At 46.9% G+C, this 16,235-nt stretch overlaps 1 protein-coding gene across 1 annotated transcript in view; it reads left to right on the forward strand.

Annotated features, from left to right (window-relative positions):
* Positions 1-7,760, forward strand: part of Fez1 (fasciculation and elongation protein zeta 1) — a 53,613-nt gene extending 45,853 nt beyond the window's left edge. The window contains exons 8-10 of the mRNA XM_005347040.2: positions 530-605; positions 5,130-5,195; positions 7,403-7,760. Of these exons, the coding sequence (XP_005347097.1) occupies positions 530-605; positions 5,130-5,195; positions 7,403-7,419 (159 nt within the window). The 3' untranslated portion in view covers positions 7,420-7,760. The remainder of the gene's footprint in view (positions 1-529; positions 606-5,129; positions 5,196-7,402) is intronic.
* Positions 7,761-16,235: the final 8,475 nt, after the last annotated feature.

Consider the following 16,235-nt stretch of genomic DNA (forward strand, 5'->3'; position numbering starts at 1 on the left):
GGATCTCTGTGAGTTCAAGACCAGCCTGGTCTACAAAGGGAGTTCCAGGACAGGCTCCAAAGCTACAGAGAAACCCTGTCTCGGAAAAACAACAACAACAACACACACACACAAAAAAAAAGAATGTAGAATTTGCAGGGCAGTTGGTGGCACCTGCCTTTAATCCCAGCACTTGGGAGGCAGGCAGGTGGATCTCTGTGAGTTCAAGGTCAGCTTGGTCTACAGCAAGTTCCAGGACAGCCAGGGCTGTTACACAAAGCACCCCTGTCTCCAAAAAGGAAAACAACAATAACAAAAAAGAATGTGGAAGTTGGGGCAAGGGGAGTTTTCCCCACTGAATGTGGGGGAAAGCCTTGCCTTAGAGATACATGAGTAGGAGGAACCGAGTTCTGAAGAAGCAGTGTGCCAGTGAGAGTGGGTGGTGCCCAGATTTTAAAGCAAAGCATGGTCTCTGTGCAAGTTGCCCACTGTGCCTGAACCCAAGAGGGAGCAGTAACTCAGGCCCTGCCCGCCCTGCTTGTCTTGGCAGTACCTGAACACGGTCATCCCTTACGAGAAGAAATCCTCTCCTCCCTCCGTGGAAGACCTGCAGATGTTGACAAACAGTGAGTTCCTCTTCCTCAGCCCCAGGCCTAGGATGCCATCCCTCTTGGCCTGTGCACCTCCTGTTCTCAGTGCCCCGATTTCTCTAGGATAGTTTTGCTTAGGGCAAAATTCTCTGCATATCATATCCCCTTGAACAAGACAAAATTTAAATATCCTGCTGTGGCCCCCAGGTGTTTTTTTTTTTTTTAAGGATGGGGAGGACCTTGAGGGGTGGGCAGAGTTTTCTGTTTCCCCTGCAGCTCCCGGGCTTTGTCTTCTCTACCTCAACTGTCCTCCTGGGCCCCTTGGAGCAGAGTGCTCTCTGTCTGTGAGCCCTGCTGTAGTGTTGACGTGAAGGTTTTTGGGGCGGGAAGAGGCTGCTTGGGAAGAATAGAGTCAGTTTTCCTTCCAGGAAGTGACTGCCTCTTCTTCACTTAAGATGCTTTGTTCTGTATTGATAGATATTCTGAGCTGGGGGCATGGGGGCAAGGAGGTGGGGGTGGGGATGCAAACCAACACATAATAAAGCGCTTTTCATCTGTAGACGACACAGTACAACCTCAAAGGACCAGTGTCCGATAGCGGTATTATCGCGTTTCTCTTAGGAGGAGAAAATTCTGTACTGAGACTTGGTGACACACTCAGTCGATCAGATAGAAATTCCATTTCCAGGCAAGAGAGCTTGCTGAATGACAGCTCACAAGGCTGCTCAATGCTCAATGTGGCTGCCCTGAAGGGGATGGGCCACTGCAGGGCTATTGGTCATGCTAGAGAAAGGGAGAGGGACTTTTCAGTTGGCCTAGGAAGACAAATATCCCCTACTGCACCCCCACCCCCAAGTTAAGGGTGAAGAAAGGCTTCCTTTCTAGCCATCTGGAGAACAAAAGCAGATCTTGTGGCAAACAGATCTTGTCAGCATTCATAGACATCATGTCCTTGAGAATCAGGGATTTTAACTTCAAAGTACATTTGCTCGGTTTAGATGTCTGCATCTGTGTAAGTATGCACTGTGATTGGTTTTTCAGTACTGTGAACTGATCCTAGGGACCTGTGCATGCTCTGTGAGTTTGAGGTCAGCCAGGTCTACAGAGTGAGTTCCAGGACAGCTAGAGCAACATAGAGAAACCCTATGCAAAAAAAAAAAAAAAAACCAAAAAGTCTAGAGCCGGTGAGACAGCTCAGTGGGCAAAGCACCTGCTGTGCAAGCCTGGAGTTCTGAGTTCAAGACCCAGAACCTACAGAAAGGTAGACAGACAGACAGAACCAACTTTGTAGAATGGTCTGCTGACTTCCACATAGGACCCATGACCCAAACGTATACACATGTATGTGCACACACACACATAATAAATAACAGTTATTTTGAAATTATAACCAGTGTGTCCATCATTAGAATACTATAGGGATATGGAAAAGTGGACAAAGCAAATCAGTGTGCTGGTCAGTCCTATATAACTGACAAAATGCCTGAGGAAATAATTTAAAGTAGGGCAGAGTTTTTTTGACTCTGCTTCAGAGGTTCAGTCCATCTGTTTCCGGGTCCATGGTGAGACCGAGCATCACGGAGGAAAGGGGACAGTGACACAGCTGCTCATCTCATGGCTGCTGGGAAATCCAGAGAGCCCCACGGGCATGTCCTCAGGGACTCACGCTCTAACTAGGTCTCGCCTCCTAAGTTTCCATCCCCTGCCAATATCCCATCAAACAGAGAACATATCAGTCCATTGATGATTTCAGAGCCCTCATGATCCGATCACGTTCCCAAAGCCCCGCCTTTGAACATTCTGGAATTAGGAACCAGCTCTCAGTGCATGAACATTTTGGGGGACATTTCAGACCAAACCATAATGTTAATTTCTCCATCATCATGGTTACTACTGTGGTGTTTTAATTATATTTTACAAGTTTTCCAGATAGTTGCAGTTTCATGAGCTATAAAAGTTTTGTTGAGTTTACTATTTGATGTGTGTGGGTGTTTTGCCGACCTGTAGGACTGTGTAGCACTTGCACGCATTAGACAGACGAGAGCATCAGATCCGTTGAAACTGGAGTGCACACGGTTGTGAGTCAACATGTGGGTGCTGGGAACTGAACTTGAGTCCTCTGGAATAGCAGTCTGTGCTTTTAACTGCTGGACCATCTCTCCATGAATTTGCATCTAAAAATACAACACAGAGCCAGCAAGATTGCTCAGCAGGTAAAGGCCCTTGCCACCAAGCTTGGGACCAGAGTTCCATCCCGGAGACCACGTGGTAGAAGGAGAGAACCAAGTTCTCCAGTCCTCTCTCTTCCTTCCACAGGCATGCCCTCGTAAACACGCACACCCACTGTAGCACGTGTAACTAAAAATTCTTAGCTACAGCAGGAAGCAAACAGAAGAAACCAGGATCCCCAGCATCTAATTCTGTTGAAATGACTATATATCAAAAAATGTAAAAGGAAACAAAACCCTGATAGGCTATGGGTTCAGTCTTTTCCCCTGGCCATATTTGTATCATCATATTGAGTCCTATTCTTCACCTGTTCCGACCATGTTCCAAGTTCTGACCATTACCCAGCCTCAACACGGACCTGGATCTGGGATCCCACCCTTGTCGTGGTTGCCTCCTGACTCAGGACCCCGCTGATCTTCGCTGTTCACTCTGCTTATGAAGGTGAAATATGACCGTTGGGGAGAGTTAGGCAGCATAGAAACAGTCCCAGAAGACGCATCCTCTATGGTCTCACATTCAGAACTACTTAATAATTTCATGCACTGTTCTAGATATTTCTATGTTAGGATATATTTGTTATAAAGCTAATACATGTTCTTCAGCCTTCTTCATTGATAAGTCTTCTATATAGGTAGACCTCTCATTTTTGTAGGTGATGTAAGACTACAAAGGCTAGACACACTAGTTTGTTTAAGGAAGCTTAAATTGGTGAAGGAGTCTATTGTTGGGTGCTTTTGTTGAAGTTATAAATAAGGCTCAGACACTTTCTTATAGAATTTTCTTGTGTTGACTTCTATCATGTAAGTTGTGAACATGTGAGCACATTGTTTGGTTAACAGAAAAGGATTTATTTGTTTGGGGACAGAACATGAGCTAGACCAGTGTCCTAACATTGAATTACAGTCTCACCCCCAGAAAATGCAGGTTTAAAACTTTTATGAAAGCCTTTAGGTTTTCAAAGCTTTCCTACTGTTTGTTTCTTGTAGAAGTCAAGTAGGTATTTCAGCAAGCGCTGTGAAGGCTCCCTGGGAGTCCACAATTCTTCAACTCTGCACAAGTCTAACACTGTAGTGGAAACTGCTACGACCTGCAAGGCTTTGGAGTTGACCTGACTTGAGGAATGAAGAAAGGACAGACACACAGACAGAAAAGCTGGGGTTGGGTGGGCCACGTACCCTAACGGAGATGTACCAGGAGAAACCTGGAAACTCGGCACGTTAATTTTATTCATCCGAATTGAGGATGTGGGTTTATTGCATACAGCTGAACCAGGATGTGATAATCAGCTGATAATCATCTGATCTCTGCAGGGGAGCAATTTCAGGCTGCAGTCAAGGGAAGCAGGAAGGTAGTATGCTCGACTGTTTTTAGCTAAGGGTCAGTGATTCATAACGTCTGTATTTGGACCAAAGGAAGGTTTTGCCATTTCCCTGGGGCTGTGGCATCAGGGCTCTTGACCTGGCTGTACTTGTGTCAACAATACACTTTCACCCAGGACTTCATCTCCTCCCCACAGGAAATAGCAAAGATTTGTCAGATAAACTTTATTTGTGGTCAATAAATTGAAGGTGAGGATTATCGCAATAACATTTTTTGTTGTTGTTGTTTTTTGAGACAGGGTTTCTCTGTAGCTTTGAAGCCTGCCCTGGAACTAGATCTTGTAGATCAGGCTGGTCTCGAACTCTGCCTCCCGAGTGCTGGGATTAAAGGTATGCGCCACCACAGCCCGGTGCAATGACATTTTTTTTATGTGAGTAGAATATTTTTAAAGATAGTTTCAGCTGGGTGGTGGTGGCTAGCCTGGTCTACACATGAGCCAGGGCTACATAGTGAAACCCTGTCTCAAAAACAAAACAAACAACACAATTTTATTAGTGATTAGCAATTAATATTTAACATTTAGGTTGACTATCTTCAAAAACTGATTTTATCATTTTGGGCCATTGCTTCATTTATCTATCTATCTATCTATCTATCTATCTATCTATCTATCTATCTATCTCTATCTATTTACTGCTTCATTTATTTTTATTAAAGATATGTATTTGGTAGATGGTATAGAAGTTATAGATGAACCAAAAGGGAAAAATCGAAAGAAGTCACCGGTAGGTCCACTCTGCAGAGACAGCCCTACCGCTCTCTGCGAGTATTCGCTCTCATCCTGAGAACGCTGACTCTTGGAAGCCTGTAGAGGACTGTGCCTACTTACACTCAGTGAATACCAGGTTTCCTCATATCGTTTCTTTCTCGCTAAGAGTGGACTTTGTCTAGCCTTAGAAGCAAACATAGCCTAACAATATCTTGGCCCACATCTCCCTCTCTCTCCTCCAGTTCTCTTCGCCATGAAGGAGGATAATGAGAAGGTGCCTACTTTGCTAACGGACTACATTTTAAAAGGTGAGAGCATCCACCCTCCTCCCCAAACAGAAGGGGTCCTCCGGGCTCCTGTGCCAGCTGCAGAGCTCATGCTGAAGCCCCCATAGAGCGCCCACTGCAGGTCAACCAGGTTGTGGTCCTATAAACCCCACGGTCATCATGAGGGCTTCACTACCAGGCCTGGGGAGATTCTCTTACTTCAGGTCACCAGTGCGTGTCCTCCTGAGGAACAAGACAGGAACAAAGAACTTACTCTGGAAATCCAGCGGCTTTTGCACCATGTCATATGTAGTTAGGAGAAACAAAGCCTGGGAGAAGTTAATAGTTTTAACATTAACTTGAAAGGAGAATGTTGTCATGATTAACTTTGTCTTTTCCTAACCTTTTTAAAAGGGAGTACAATTGGAGATGCAGAGGCCCATACATGCTAGGCGAGCATCCTCCCATCGAGTCACAGCTTCTGCCCTGTAACTTCTTTCTGAATTACTATGGAAGTTTTCAATGCAGGCAACAGTAAAGAGGATTAACTCACAGCTAACCTTTCATTTTATTTTTATTTATTTTTATGTATATAGGTGTTCCCCCTGCATGTGTTTGTTCTCTTTGTGTGTCCCCAAAGAGACCAGAAAAGGCCATCAGGTCCCTTGGGACTGGAGTTACAGATAGTTATGGGTTCTGAGTTATGTGGGCTCTAGGGAATTGAACCTGGGTGTTCAGGAAGAATAGGCAATGCTCTTAACCGCTGAGCCATCTCTCCAGCCCCAGTCAGTGCTCTTAACCCTGAACCCTCTCTCCAGCCCACAGCAGGCTTATTTATACTCCTATCCCAGTTTTGTTTTGAAGCAGATGTCTGTTAGTATTTTCGCATTTATAAAGATCTCAGGGTACATTTCCAGAATCTGAGAATTGGACACATAGCCGTAATGCCATTATCCAACTAGGACTGGGGATGGTGATGGGTGGCTTGCCTGGAAGTATGAGCTCTGGGCTCCATTTCCAGAACAGCAGAAAGGGAGGAGGGAAGGCTACAAGGGCAAACTTAAACATTGTGTGTCACTGGTGACCTGACGGCTGTTCAGATCACCTTGGTCCCCACACAGTGTTTCCAGTTTGCTTGCTTGCATCAGGACCTGGTGATGGTCCATAAAATGTGATGATTTATCTCCTAAGTCTGTCTCTGCCTATCTTTGTGTCTCAGTCACTCCCATCCCTTCTTCCTGTCTCCCTCCCCCAGGATCTTAGGCAGCCCAGGCTGGCCTCAAACCCTTTCTGTAGCTGAGAAAGACCTTGAAATCGTGATCTTCCTGCCCCTACCTCCCAAGTGCTAGGATTACACCAAGCTCAGCCAATAATGTATCTTTAAAAACCAAAAATACAAACAAACAAAAACATATATAGCCTTTCCTTTCCTTCTTTATTATTTAAATTCATTTGTTAAATTATAGAATAGATTTGTCCTAGATTAGTCCCAATTCCAGCCCAAGGTTTACTTTATTCTTTCATCTCCTTTGTTTATCTGTAACTGATGGAACAAGAGACCTGATGAAGTCCAGGCTAAACACCTCATGCTGTGTGGTTGCAGCCCTGCATGAGAAGCCCTGCACTGTCTGGCTATCTTCTCTTTTTATGTTGCCTGCCATGATGAGCACGCATTGTTTGGACCCATCATCTTTGAGTTCACTTTTACACAAAACCTAGAGCCTTGCAAAAGGCTTATGGAACCTGGTTATGAAATCCCAAACTGTGCTCTTTCTATGAGGATCAGAGGGGTTAATATTAAATTTCAATAAGAAGAATTTAGGTTAAGAATTAGGAAGAACTTGTGACTCTCAAAGACTTTGCAAGAATAGAAGCTTTTCAAAGTAGTGTGTAGAGGTGGGTTAAATGAGGTTGGCGAGCCGAAACCTAGTCTGTGACCCCCCCGAAATGTCAGTGAATTTAGAAAAGCAGTTAATATTTATGGGGCATATTTTACAAGTCTCTCAGCAGCCCTGTGAGTAGTAGCTCAGCTACACCCTAGCATGGCCGGGGAAGGCATCTCCGTAAAGTCACCGCGTTAGATCCTCCACGGACCCTGGAGACTGCAGTGCTTGCTCATTGTGACAGACACCTGTCATTCTCTTCTGCTCCTGGAAAGATGACTCAGGGCTGCAGCCACGGCCTGGTCCTTGGGGGTGGCGTTCTGCGCAGCGTGACCTCCGTGTGACCTCTCTCCTCTTCTGTTTCAGTGCTCTGTCCAACCTAACCTCACCTGGGGAGCAGCCTCACTGCAGGAGGTCACGGAGCAAGAACGTCATTCCATCACTGGGATTGCATGACACCATGTCACCTCCTGCGTGTATTTAAACGTGTATAGCTTAACCTGGATTAAACACGAGCAACCGTGCGGGGGGTCCTTTGCTGTTGGCTTCTAGTGCTAGTAATCTTTGGATGCATGATCGGGCGCAGGGCCGGTGATGCTCCTTCCTCACCGCCTGTGTTGGGGAAGGCAGGTGCCCTCACCACTCATTACGTAGTCTGGCTCCAGCCCTCAGCCCAGCTTATACTCTAAGACTAATTTTGAAATAAACCTTCATTTAAGTAATATTCTTCATGCTTTTTGGAGAGTGGTGTCCATTGGCTCTGTGTTCCAAACCCTCCAGGGAAATGATGTCTGGCTGTTCTCAGAGGCTGGCCTGTGGCCATGGCCCTGTGGCCCTGTGGTGGGTACGGGTGGGGCCATGTGATGTGGTGAGGTTGCCTACGTCACAGAAGGAGGCCGTTCATAGTCTCCTCGGTTTTCTCTGCTTGGCTATAGTATGTGGGGTAGAAACTAGCCAGTCCGAAGCTAGGCGGAGATGGAGAATCCCAAGCTTGAGCCTGTCAGTGATGCACCTGCAATGCCTCCCACGGGGGTGCTGGGTTGGATTTGGGGTCTCGGAGCTGAAGGGAAGTAGCTCTGCGGATCTCAGCTCTCTGGGAGAATGTACCCACCCCTTTCCAGCACTGAGATTTGTCACCATGCCCTCTCTGTTCTCAGTGGCCTGTGGGGAAAGAACAGTATCCTATGACTTGGCTCCTCCTGGCTGCAGCCCTGAGGCCCAGCAGCACTAACTCCTTCATGCCGCCTCAGGCTTTGATAGCAGGCAACTGTCGGCCTCGCTAACAGCAGGCGAATACTGCCCTTGGATCCCGGATGCTGACTCTGTCCTAGCATAGCCTGAATTCCCCTGCCTTTCGTCCTCTAGCCTGTAAGATACTAACACTCACAGTTCCCATGATCCTGGCTTTCAAAACAAAAGAAGGTGGTCACTGCATGCCTTGCTGCCAGCCCTATCACTTTCTGTACATTGTCTCATGTCCCAGCCACCTGGAGTCACAAGGAGGTACGTATTCATATCTTCTGGGCTTTCCAGAGGAGAAAGCCACAAAGCAGAGATGGTCAGTAACTCACCTAAGGCTGCTTAGGAGAGAGACGAACCGACACTTAGGCCTCTTGCTTGCTTAGTGCTTGCTTAGCCACCTGAGCCGCTCCATAGAGAGCCCGACAAGGACGACACTAAAAGACAGAGTGGCTTCTCTGCCGCTCACTCCCCAGGCTTTGCCTTCCTTGAAGCACATAAGAGGCAACCTTTGAGGATGAGTAAAGGAGGGAGGCCTCACTCTACCAAGGAGCTGTCAGAGTCCCGGCAGCCCTGTCTTGTGTTTGTACATAGCACCAAGTGATACAGAGAACCCCCACAGAGGACACCCGAGCTGCCACACGAGGTGGAAGAGACTACAGAGCACACACACAGATCATCAGGATCTACACACTGACACGGATACTAGGCCTTCGACAAGAAAGTGACTTCAATTCTACAACTCATCAGCCCCAAGACTACAGATGCCAAAGGTCACTGGTGACATGAGATCATTGGGAAGGTTAACATTGTACCAGTTGTAGGGTTTTTCATCAGTTTTAGCAAAGGGGAAATAACACACACACACATACACACAGACACACACACACACATACACATGCGCACTTTTCCTACTTTGGGTTTATCAGATCTGGGTCAGCCACTTCTTTTTCCCCAATTTATCCTGCCAGCAGGTGTCTGAAGCATCCGGAGACAAGCTAATCAAAGCCAGTGGTAGTTAAAAATAGCCCTCAAGTGTCTGGGACCCTCTTATTCCAGGAGGAGGTTATCGGAAAGAGAGGGGGAAAAGGGCGCCTTGATTTTGTCATCCTTTCTGCAACAGGAGTTGAGAGGGCACGTGAAAGCCATCCCACAAGATTTTGTGCCCCCTCCCCTTTCTTCCCTCTATCCCCGTGAGTCAAGGTTTGGTGTCCAGCAGTACTGAGCATGCCTAGAAAAGACAAAAATCCTTGGTCTGTCCAAGCCCACCTCCAACAAGCCCTCCCCGTAGCTAGCTAGTGTTTGCATCAAGTTTTAGGAAAGCATCACTGAGCTCTGAATAGAGCCTAGAGCCGGAACCTAAGGGGGTTAGTGTTCAGCCAGTGTTAACAGGTGAAACCAATGCTCTTGTCAGGTGCCCCTCTGCCCATTGTTCTGGAGTACCACAGCAGTGTGGGGCGGGGCGGAAGCCCAGACAGTGAGCTTCACAAAACCCACACCAGCTCTTGGAAGTCCAATCCACAGGAGCCCTCCCAGGGCGGGGTGGCTGGGAGGTCAATGAATTCAAGTGCGTTTCTATTAAAAGATTTTTCTAAACCTAGTCTGATCAAGTCCCGGGAAGAAAACTTGTGGTGCTGGAAGTCAGCCTTTAATTACGTGGAGTGGAAGCACATGATGGTGTGGGGTGAGCGTTTCCTTAATCTTCTCTGGTTTAGGATGAGAGACAGCCATGAACCCTCAGGGAGAAAACAACATGGCAAGTGATTTGGTTTGTAGGACAAAATTGGAATTCTTCTGTGAAGTTATAAAATAAGCCCTTTCTACTTTGGCTTCAATGTCCGGAGTAGAACCATCTTCAGCTGGTGGTCATAGAGACTGTAGAGAGTCAATGAGTAAGCACTGATCAGGGCCTTTCCAAGACAGGCATGTCCTTCCAGCTGGTCTATACCCCTAGCACCGACCCCATTGCTGTAAGATGTATCACAACTTAAATCTTCAGCTACTTGACTGAATTCATGCCATGTGCACGGCTCAGCACCCACAGTATCCTAGGCTCTCCCAACACAGCCTGGTCATCTTGGGCATTATAGGGTCTACGTAGGAGGCTGGGGCACCCCAGAGTGCCCGTTTTTTTCCTGTTGAGAAAGCAAAAAGTAGGGAGAAGAGCCTCATTTCCTGGAAGCCAGGAGAGGTGACTCTCAGCCCTGAGCCAGCCTCCATGATTAGCATGCACGAGAAGGGAGTAATTATATGCTACTTTTAGAGGAGAGACACTCCCATTCTTGATGGCACCTGATTATGTATTTCTTTGTGAGGCTGAGAGGATCGTCGTCATCCTTTGGATTTCTGACTGAGCCTGAGGTTTGCTCTCTTCCTTCTGTTGGGAGGGAAGCACAGGCCATTCCGCTGACCCGGAAGGTGCTTTGGCTTTCTAAGGCCTTGCTTCTAAAGAACAATGAGCCACCTTAGCCCGCAGCCCAGCAGCCCCACATCTTACCCAAGCCCTCATGCATATTCATCTTGCTTCCCAGAGCTCAGCATGGAATATGCAAATTAGTCAGGCTGGAGCTGGTTGGCATTTCGATAATAGCTTTGTCTGGAAAAAACCCCAGGGACACAAGCTCTCTCTCTCTCTTCTCTCTCTCTCTCTCTCTCTCTCTCTCTCTCTCTCTCTCTCTCTCTCTCTCTCTCTCTCTCTCCCTCCCTCCCTCCCTCCCTCCCCCTGGTCTTTCCCCTCTCTCCTCCTCCCCCACTCCACTGTCCCTGCTCTCCCTGCTCCCACAAGTCCCAGAACAAGAAAAAGAATCATAGGCTGCAGGAAGTGAGGAGCCAGGGGTTTGTATTCCAGTCCAGCACATTTCCACTTCATCCTTGGTCCTCCCTTTCTCCTGAACATAATTATTTTATTGTCTTCCACCACCAATATTGCTGGATCTGACAGTGCCCCAGAGCCCTGGGCCCGTCCTCTGCTCTCGATTGACCCTCTTTCTGTGTGGGCACTTGTTCTATGCCAGCTTGTCCACAAACTCGCAAGCGCTTCGTGTCCTTGTGCGGAGGAGTCAATCCTAAAAGGCTTGGGTACCAGACCTTGATCTCCAGGCAGGGGGTTACCTTTCCACACAAGACCCAGAAGAAGGCTTGGCTGTTGCTGCTATGTCACTTGGACTCAACACACACAGGTCCCTGAACCTCATCTGTGCAACCATCAGCAAGGGGCTCTGGCCCACTCCTCCATCCCAGACAGCTTCTCCTTCAAAGATCAACTTCCTGACTCCCCTTCCACGGCACGTCTGCCACTCAGCAGGTCTGTGGAAAGCAGATCCTAAATTCAGAGGACATAGGTTCTGTCTTGCCTGTCCCTAAGGAAGGACGCCGTGGGGAGGCAGACCGGCACTGCAACCAGCATTTTCTAGTGCTGTCCCATCCAAGGGACATGGGTCAGGGCATGTTCAGGGGGGCAATCACCTCCTAGAACTTCTGGGGTGAAAGGTCTCCTCCCTTGGTCTGAAGGCTGGTTCTGGTCAAGTTTGATAGAGGCTGGTTATCTCAGAAAAGAACTCTAGGTATGACCTTGGACTCCAATCTTAGCTGCACTACAGATTGGGTCTAATAGTTTCATTTCCAGTGTTGGGATTGAGCCCAGGGTCTCACTCATGCTTCACTGAGCCACACTTCCAACCTAAAGACTGAGTTCTATGTAGCTCTGGCTGGCCTGGAACGTGTTATGTAGACTAGGCTGGTGTTGAATTCACAGAATCCACCTGTCTCTCCCTGCCTAGTGCTGTAACTACAGGTATATAATGCCACGCTTAGCTAAAACTTGATTTTAATTAGATTTTTGTTGTTGTTATTAAGAGGTTTTTTTTAGACCTTGAGTGGGGGTTTTATTGAGATAAAGGGAATTGGGGAAGAAGGAAGAAAGAGAGCGGGGGCAGGAGAGAGAGAAAGTCTGTTCGCAGTTTTTTGAGACATGGTCTCATATAGTCCAGGCTAACCTCAGACTTTCTATGCAACCAAAGGTGGCCTTCAATTACTGATCCTAAGTGCTGGCATTACAGGCATGAGCTAAGGCTGCCTCCAAAATAACATATATATTTTTAAATTACTTAATTTATTTAAACCTTAACTTCTATATTTTAAAAGTGAGACTACTGATAGTAATATTTCTAGTAAAAATTTCAGTTTTGTTTTGAAGAATCTTTAATGTTTTAAATGTACACTAAGTGCTTCGTAAGTGGCTTTTACTAGTAAATTTTGAGGAACGTGATGAAAGAGCTGAACCCTGTGGCCTCTCTAGCTTTGGGGATGGTCATTATTTTTTTAATCTAAGAGACAGAGAAGTCCTGAAAACAAAAACAAAAGAAGACAGATGACCCTATTCCCCTAAATCAGCCTGACAAGGACTCTAGCCTTGTGGCTGCTGTTTGTCTTCTTTTATGTTTTTGTACAGTGTCTCGCTATGTAGCTCAGCTAGTCTCAATCTCTCTCTCTCTCTCTCTCTCTCTCTCTCTCTCTCTCTCTCTCTCTCTCTCTTGTTCCCCACACAGACAGGTTTCTCTGTGTAATCCTAACTGTCCTAGAACCAGCTCTGCAGACAGGTTGGCCACGAACTTAGAGATTCACCTGCCTCTGTCTCCAGAGTGCTGGGATTAAAGGCACGGACCACAATCGCCTGGTTTAGCCCCAGTCTCTTAGTGATTCTCCTGCCTTGGCCTTCCAAGTGCTGGGATTATGGATTTGATCGATGGTGCCCAAGTCTATCCATATTAAATCCTGCTTAGTGAGAGAGGGGGGGGAGGAGAGAGGTGGATTGGGGCTGATTGTAGAACTCCTGGGCCCCCAGGGTTGGGGAAGAAGAGACAAAGCAGCAGGCAGGAGGCAGATGCATTCTGCTTCTTCATCAGGTTCACTCCAAGAAGTGGTGGAAAAGAAGGGGTGTCAAGTCAGAGTTATTTTGAGTTTGCAGAATAGGTTCTATTTTCACTGGCAAGGCGACAGGTGGAGCGACAGAAGAAGAAACAGACAAAGCTACCCAGAGACACTCAGGGATGCTGAGTTAGGACCCAGTGTTAGCATTGGGTGAAACAACTGGAACCTGAGGACGACTCCAAGACACCCAGAAGCAGCACAGACTCCCTGCAGGGAAGCTCCTGCAGCAAGCACAGGAGCCCCAGAGCCAGGCAGCGGCTCTACTCCTGCACGCTTACTCCTCATGCCTCAGCTCTCCCATCTGGGGTGGAGAACGGAGGGATGAGCTGGCTCTGTGTATGATTTGGCGTTTTTTGGCTCTGGAAGGCATTGGGCAGTGTGAGGGGGAGGAGAGAGAATGCTTAGTGTGCAGACCCGAGATTCCTATATGCTATGGGTGAGAGGGCTCTCTGACCCACTGGTCTCCTGTCTGGGATTTTGTCTATTCATTCTGAACTTAGACTCTTGCTGAGTTGCAAACACAAGCTTGCAGGGACAATGCTGAGGACGTGGAGCATTCTCAGCTCCCATTGACTGAGCGGCTGCCCGACTGCCCTGAAGGAACTTTTGTGAATCAAGTTCAGAAGTCGAGAATCTCTGAGGTGCTGTTGAAAATGGACCTACTGGTCCAGACTCTGATGTGTTTTGATTTGCAACTCCAAAACTCCTGCTCAGCAATTCTAAGGTGCACTCCAGCTGAGGATCCCTCGGATAGGATTGTAGAAAAGATAACAGGCGCCACTAGGTCTGGAGGGAGCTGGGGAGATTCCATCGTAAGAGGGTAAAGCTATTTGACCTCCTTCCTTCCAACAGGAGTCACAGTGTGGATACACACTCCATCCAGCCTAAAGGAGAGCATGGGTTGAGGGTGTAGCTCAGTGGTAGAGCACCTGCCTAGAGACAGAGCCCAGGTTCCATTTCCAGTAATTGGACAAATGGATGGATGGACGGACAGATGGACAGATGGGTGGAGCAGGAAGTATGTTGGATATTGGGAGCTGGGTGGTGGTACTCATCTAATTCCCTAACTGGAGTGGGTATCTGGGCAGCTTCTTCCTGAGGAGCTAGAACTGTGGAGTCGTACCATACAGCACTCCTGTTTCATGAATACCGAGCCAGCATTCTTCCCGTCGGTGCTACCACAAGAGGCCCACAAGATGGCATATCTGGCCCTCGAGAAGTCTGATAGAATAAACATTTTACAATGCAGTGATGTGAACAACCACCAGAAAGCCACATGAATCACAGGTGAAGAGGAGGTTCGTACACACCTGAAGTGAGTTCTCTGAATAAATAAGCTGAAAAAAAAAATCAGTAAATGAAAAGGTATAATGAGCCACACAACTGAAGGGAATTGTGTTAAATGGCTGATTGTAATGAGATGTACATAAATTGTAAGGCTTGTAATGAAACAAAAAAAAATCATATTCTTGCCTGGTAATACTGGGTGTAATGTCTACACCTGAAATAAGTCATCTCGGTGTGCTGAGTGTAATGAGATGCACATAATCTTAAAGAGTTTAATGAGATGAAAATAAATCAAACACTTGTCTTAAAATGAACGATGTACGAAGATGCACACACCTGAAGGGCATTGTCCTAAATGGGTTCAGTTTAATGAGATGCATTTAATTTGCGAAGGGGCTAAATGAGATCGGCCCAGAGAGGGGCTGAGAAATATAAAAGTAGAAGACATGCTTGGAAGTGGTGTAATATAACCTGCCTTATTTGCGGGCTAGAAGTAAGATGTCAAGAAGCACACAGCATGATGCAGTCAGCACTATCTGCTGGCCTTGGTTCTTACCCCCTGGCCTGTGATGCCCTGCAAAGCTGAATTAACTTGACCCCAGGTTGATGCTGTACGTAGTAAGCACCTATGGAAGCTTAGGGAATGGATAAGTGGCTTTGAAGTTGGAGTCTGTATGGAAGAAAGGAAAGAAGAGAACTACGTAGCAGGAACTTGAAAGAGGAGCCGGAGACTCCTGTTCTCTTTTCCTTTCCCTTCCCTTCTCGCTTCTCTCTTGTTCTTCTTAGGTAGAGTCTCTTTATGTAGCCCAAACCAGTCTCAAACTCCTCCATCCTCCTGCCTTTATCTCTTAGATGCTTGGATTACAGGCACATATGCCTACCTATGTTTTTAAAAAATATATTGTATTTGTGGGGGGCACACATGCAATAGCATGCATGTGGAGGTCAGAGAACGACTTGAAAGTCTCAGTTCTTACTTTCTTCCATGTGAGCCCCAGGATCGAACTTACACAGTCAGGCTTGGTGGCAAGTTTCTTTATGCACTGAGCTGAAAGGGCTCCTGAAGTCTATTGTCTCTGAGCAATGTTCCTGAGGTAGTGTTGTCCCCTCAGATCTCATGATTACCTCTCAAGGCCAGGCAGGCAGGTGGGACACATAAACAAAGGTATCTGGGTGTGAGATAGGTACAGAGCACAAGAAACGACGGGACTATCTGTGTTTCCACAGATAAATTTTCTCCAATATTTTGTTTCCAAGGCAGAGTCCTTTTGGACGATCTTGCTTTCCCTTGCTTGATGGAGAAACGGGTTTAGAGAAAAACTTCCCTACTTATAAACACCAGTCATAAACTTGTCAACTCTGCGCAGTGATGCACAGCTGTAGTCCCAGAACTCCTATCGAGTTTAGGATAGGAAGATGAAGGACTCAAGGTTGCCTACACTGCTCAGTGAGTTTGGGGCCAGCCTGTGCTACACAGAAAGACCCCCCCCCCCAATAAAACAAATCATATTGGGCCTGGAAGTATAGGCTTGTGATTCCAGCTACTTGGAAGGATGAGGCAAAAGGATCACAAATTCAAGGCCTATATGCGCTATAGAGCAAGCTCAAAATCATCCTGGACACCTTAGTGAGACTAAGAACAACAAAAATTAAACACACACACACACACACACACACACACACACACACACACACACACACAGAGAGAGAGAGAGAGAGAGAGAGAGAGAGAGAGAGAGAGAGA

The sequence above is a fragment of the Microtus ochrogaster genome, chromosome 5, assembly GCF_000317375.1.
Source record: "Microtus ochrogaster isolate Prairie Vole_2 chromosome 5, MicOch1.0, whole genome shotgun sequence".
Taxonomy (NCBI): Eukaryota; Metazoa; Chordata; class Mammalia; order Rodentia; family Cricetidae; genus Microtus; species Microtus ochrogaster.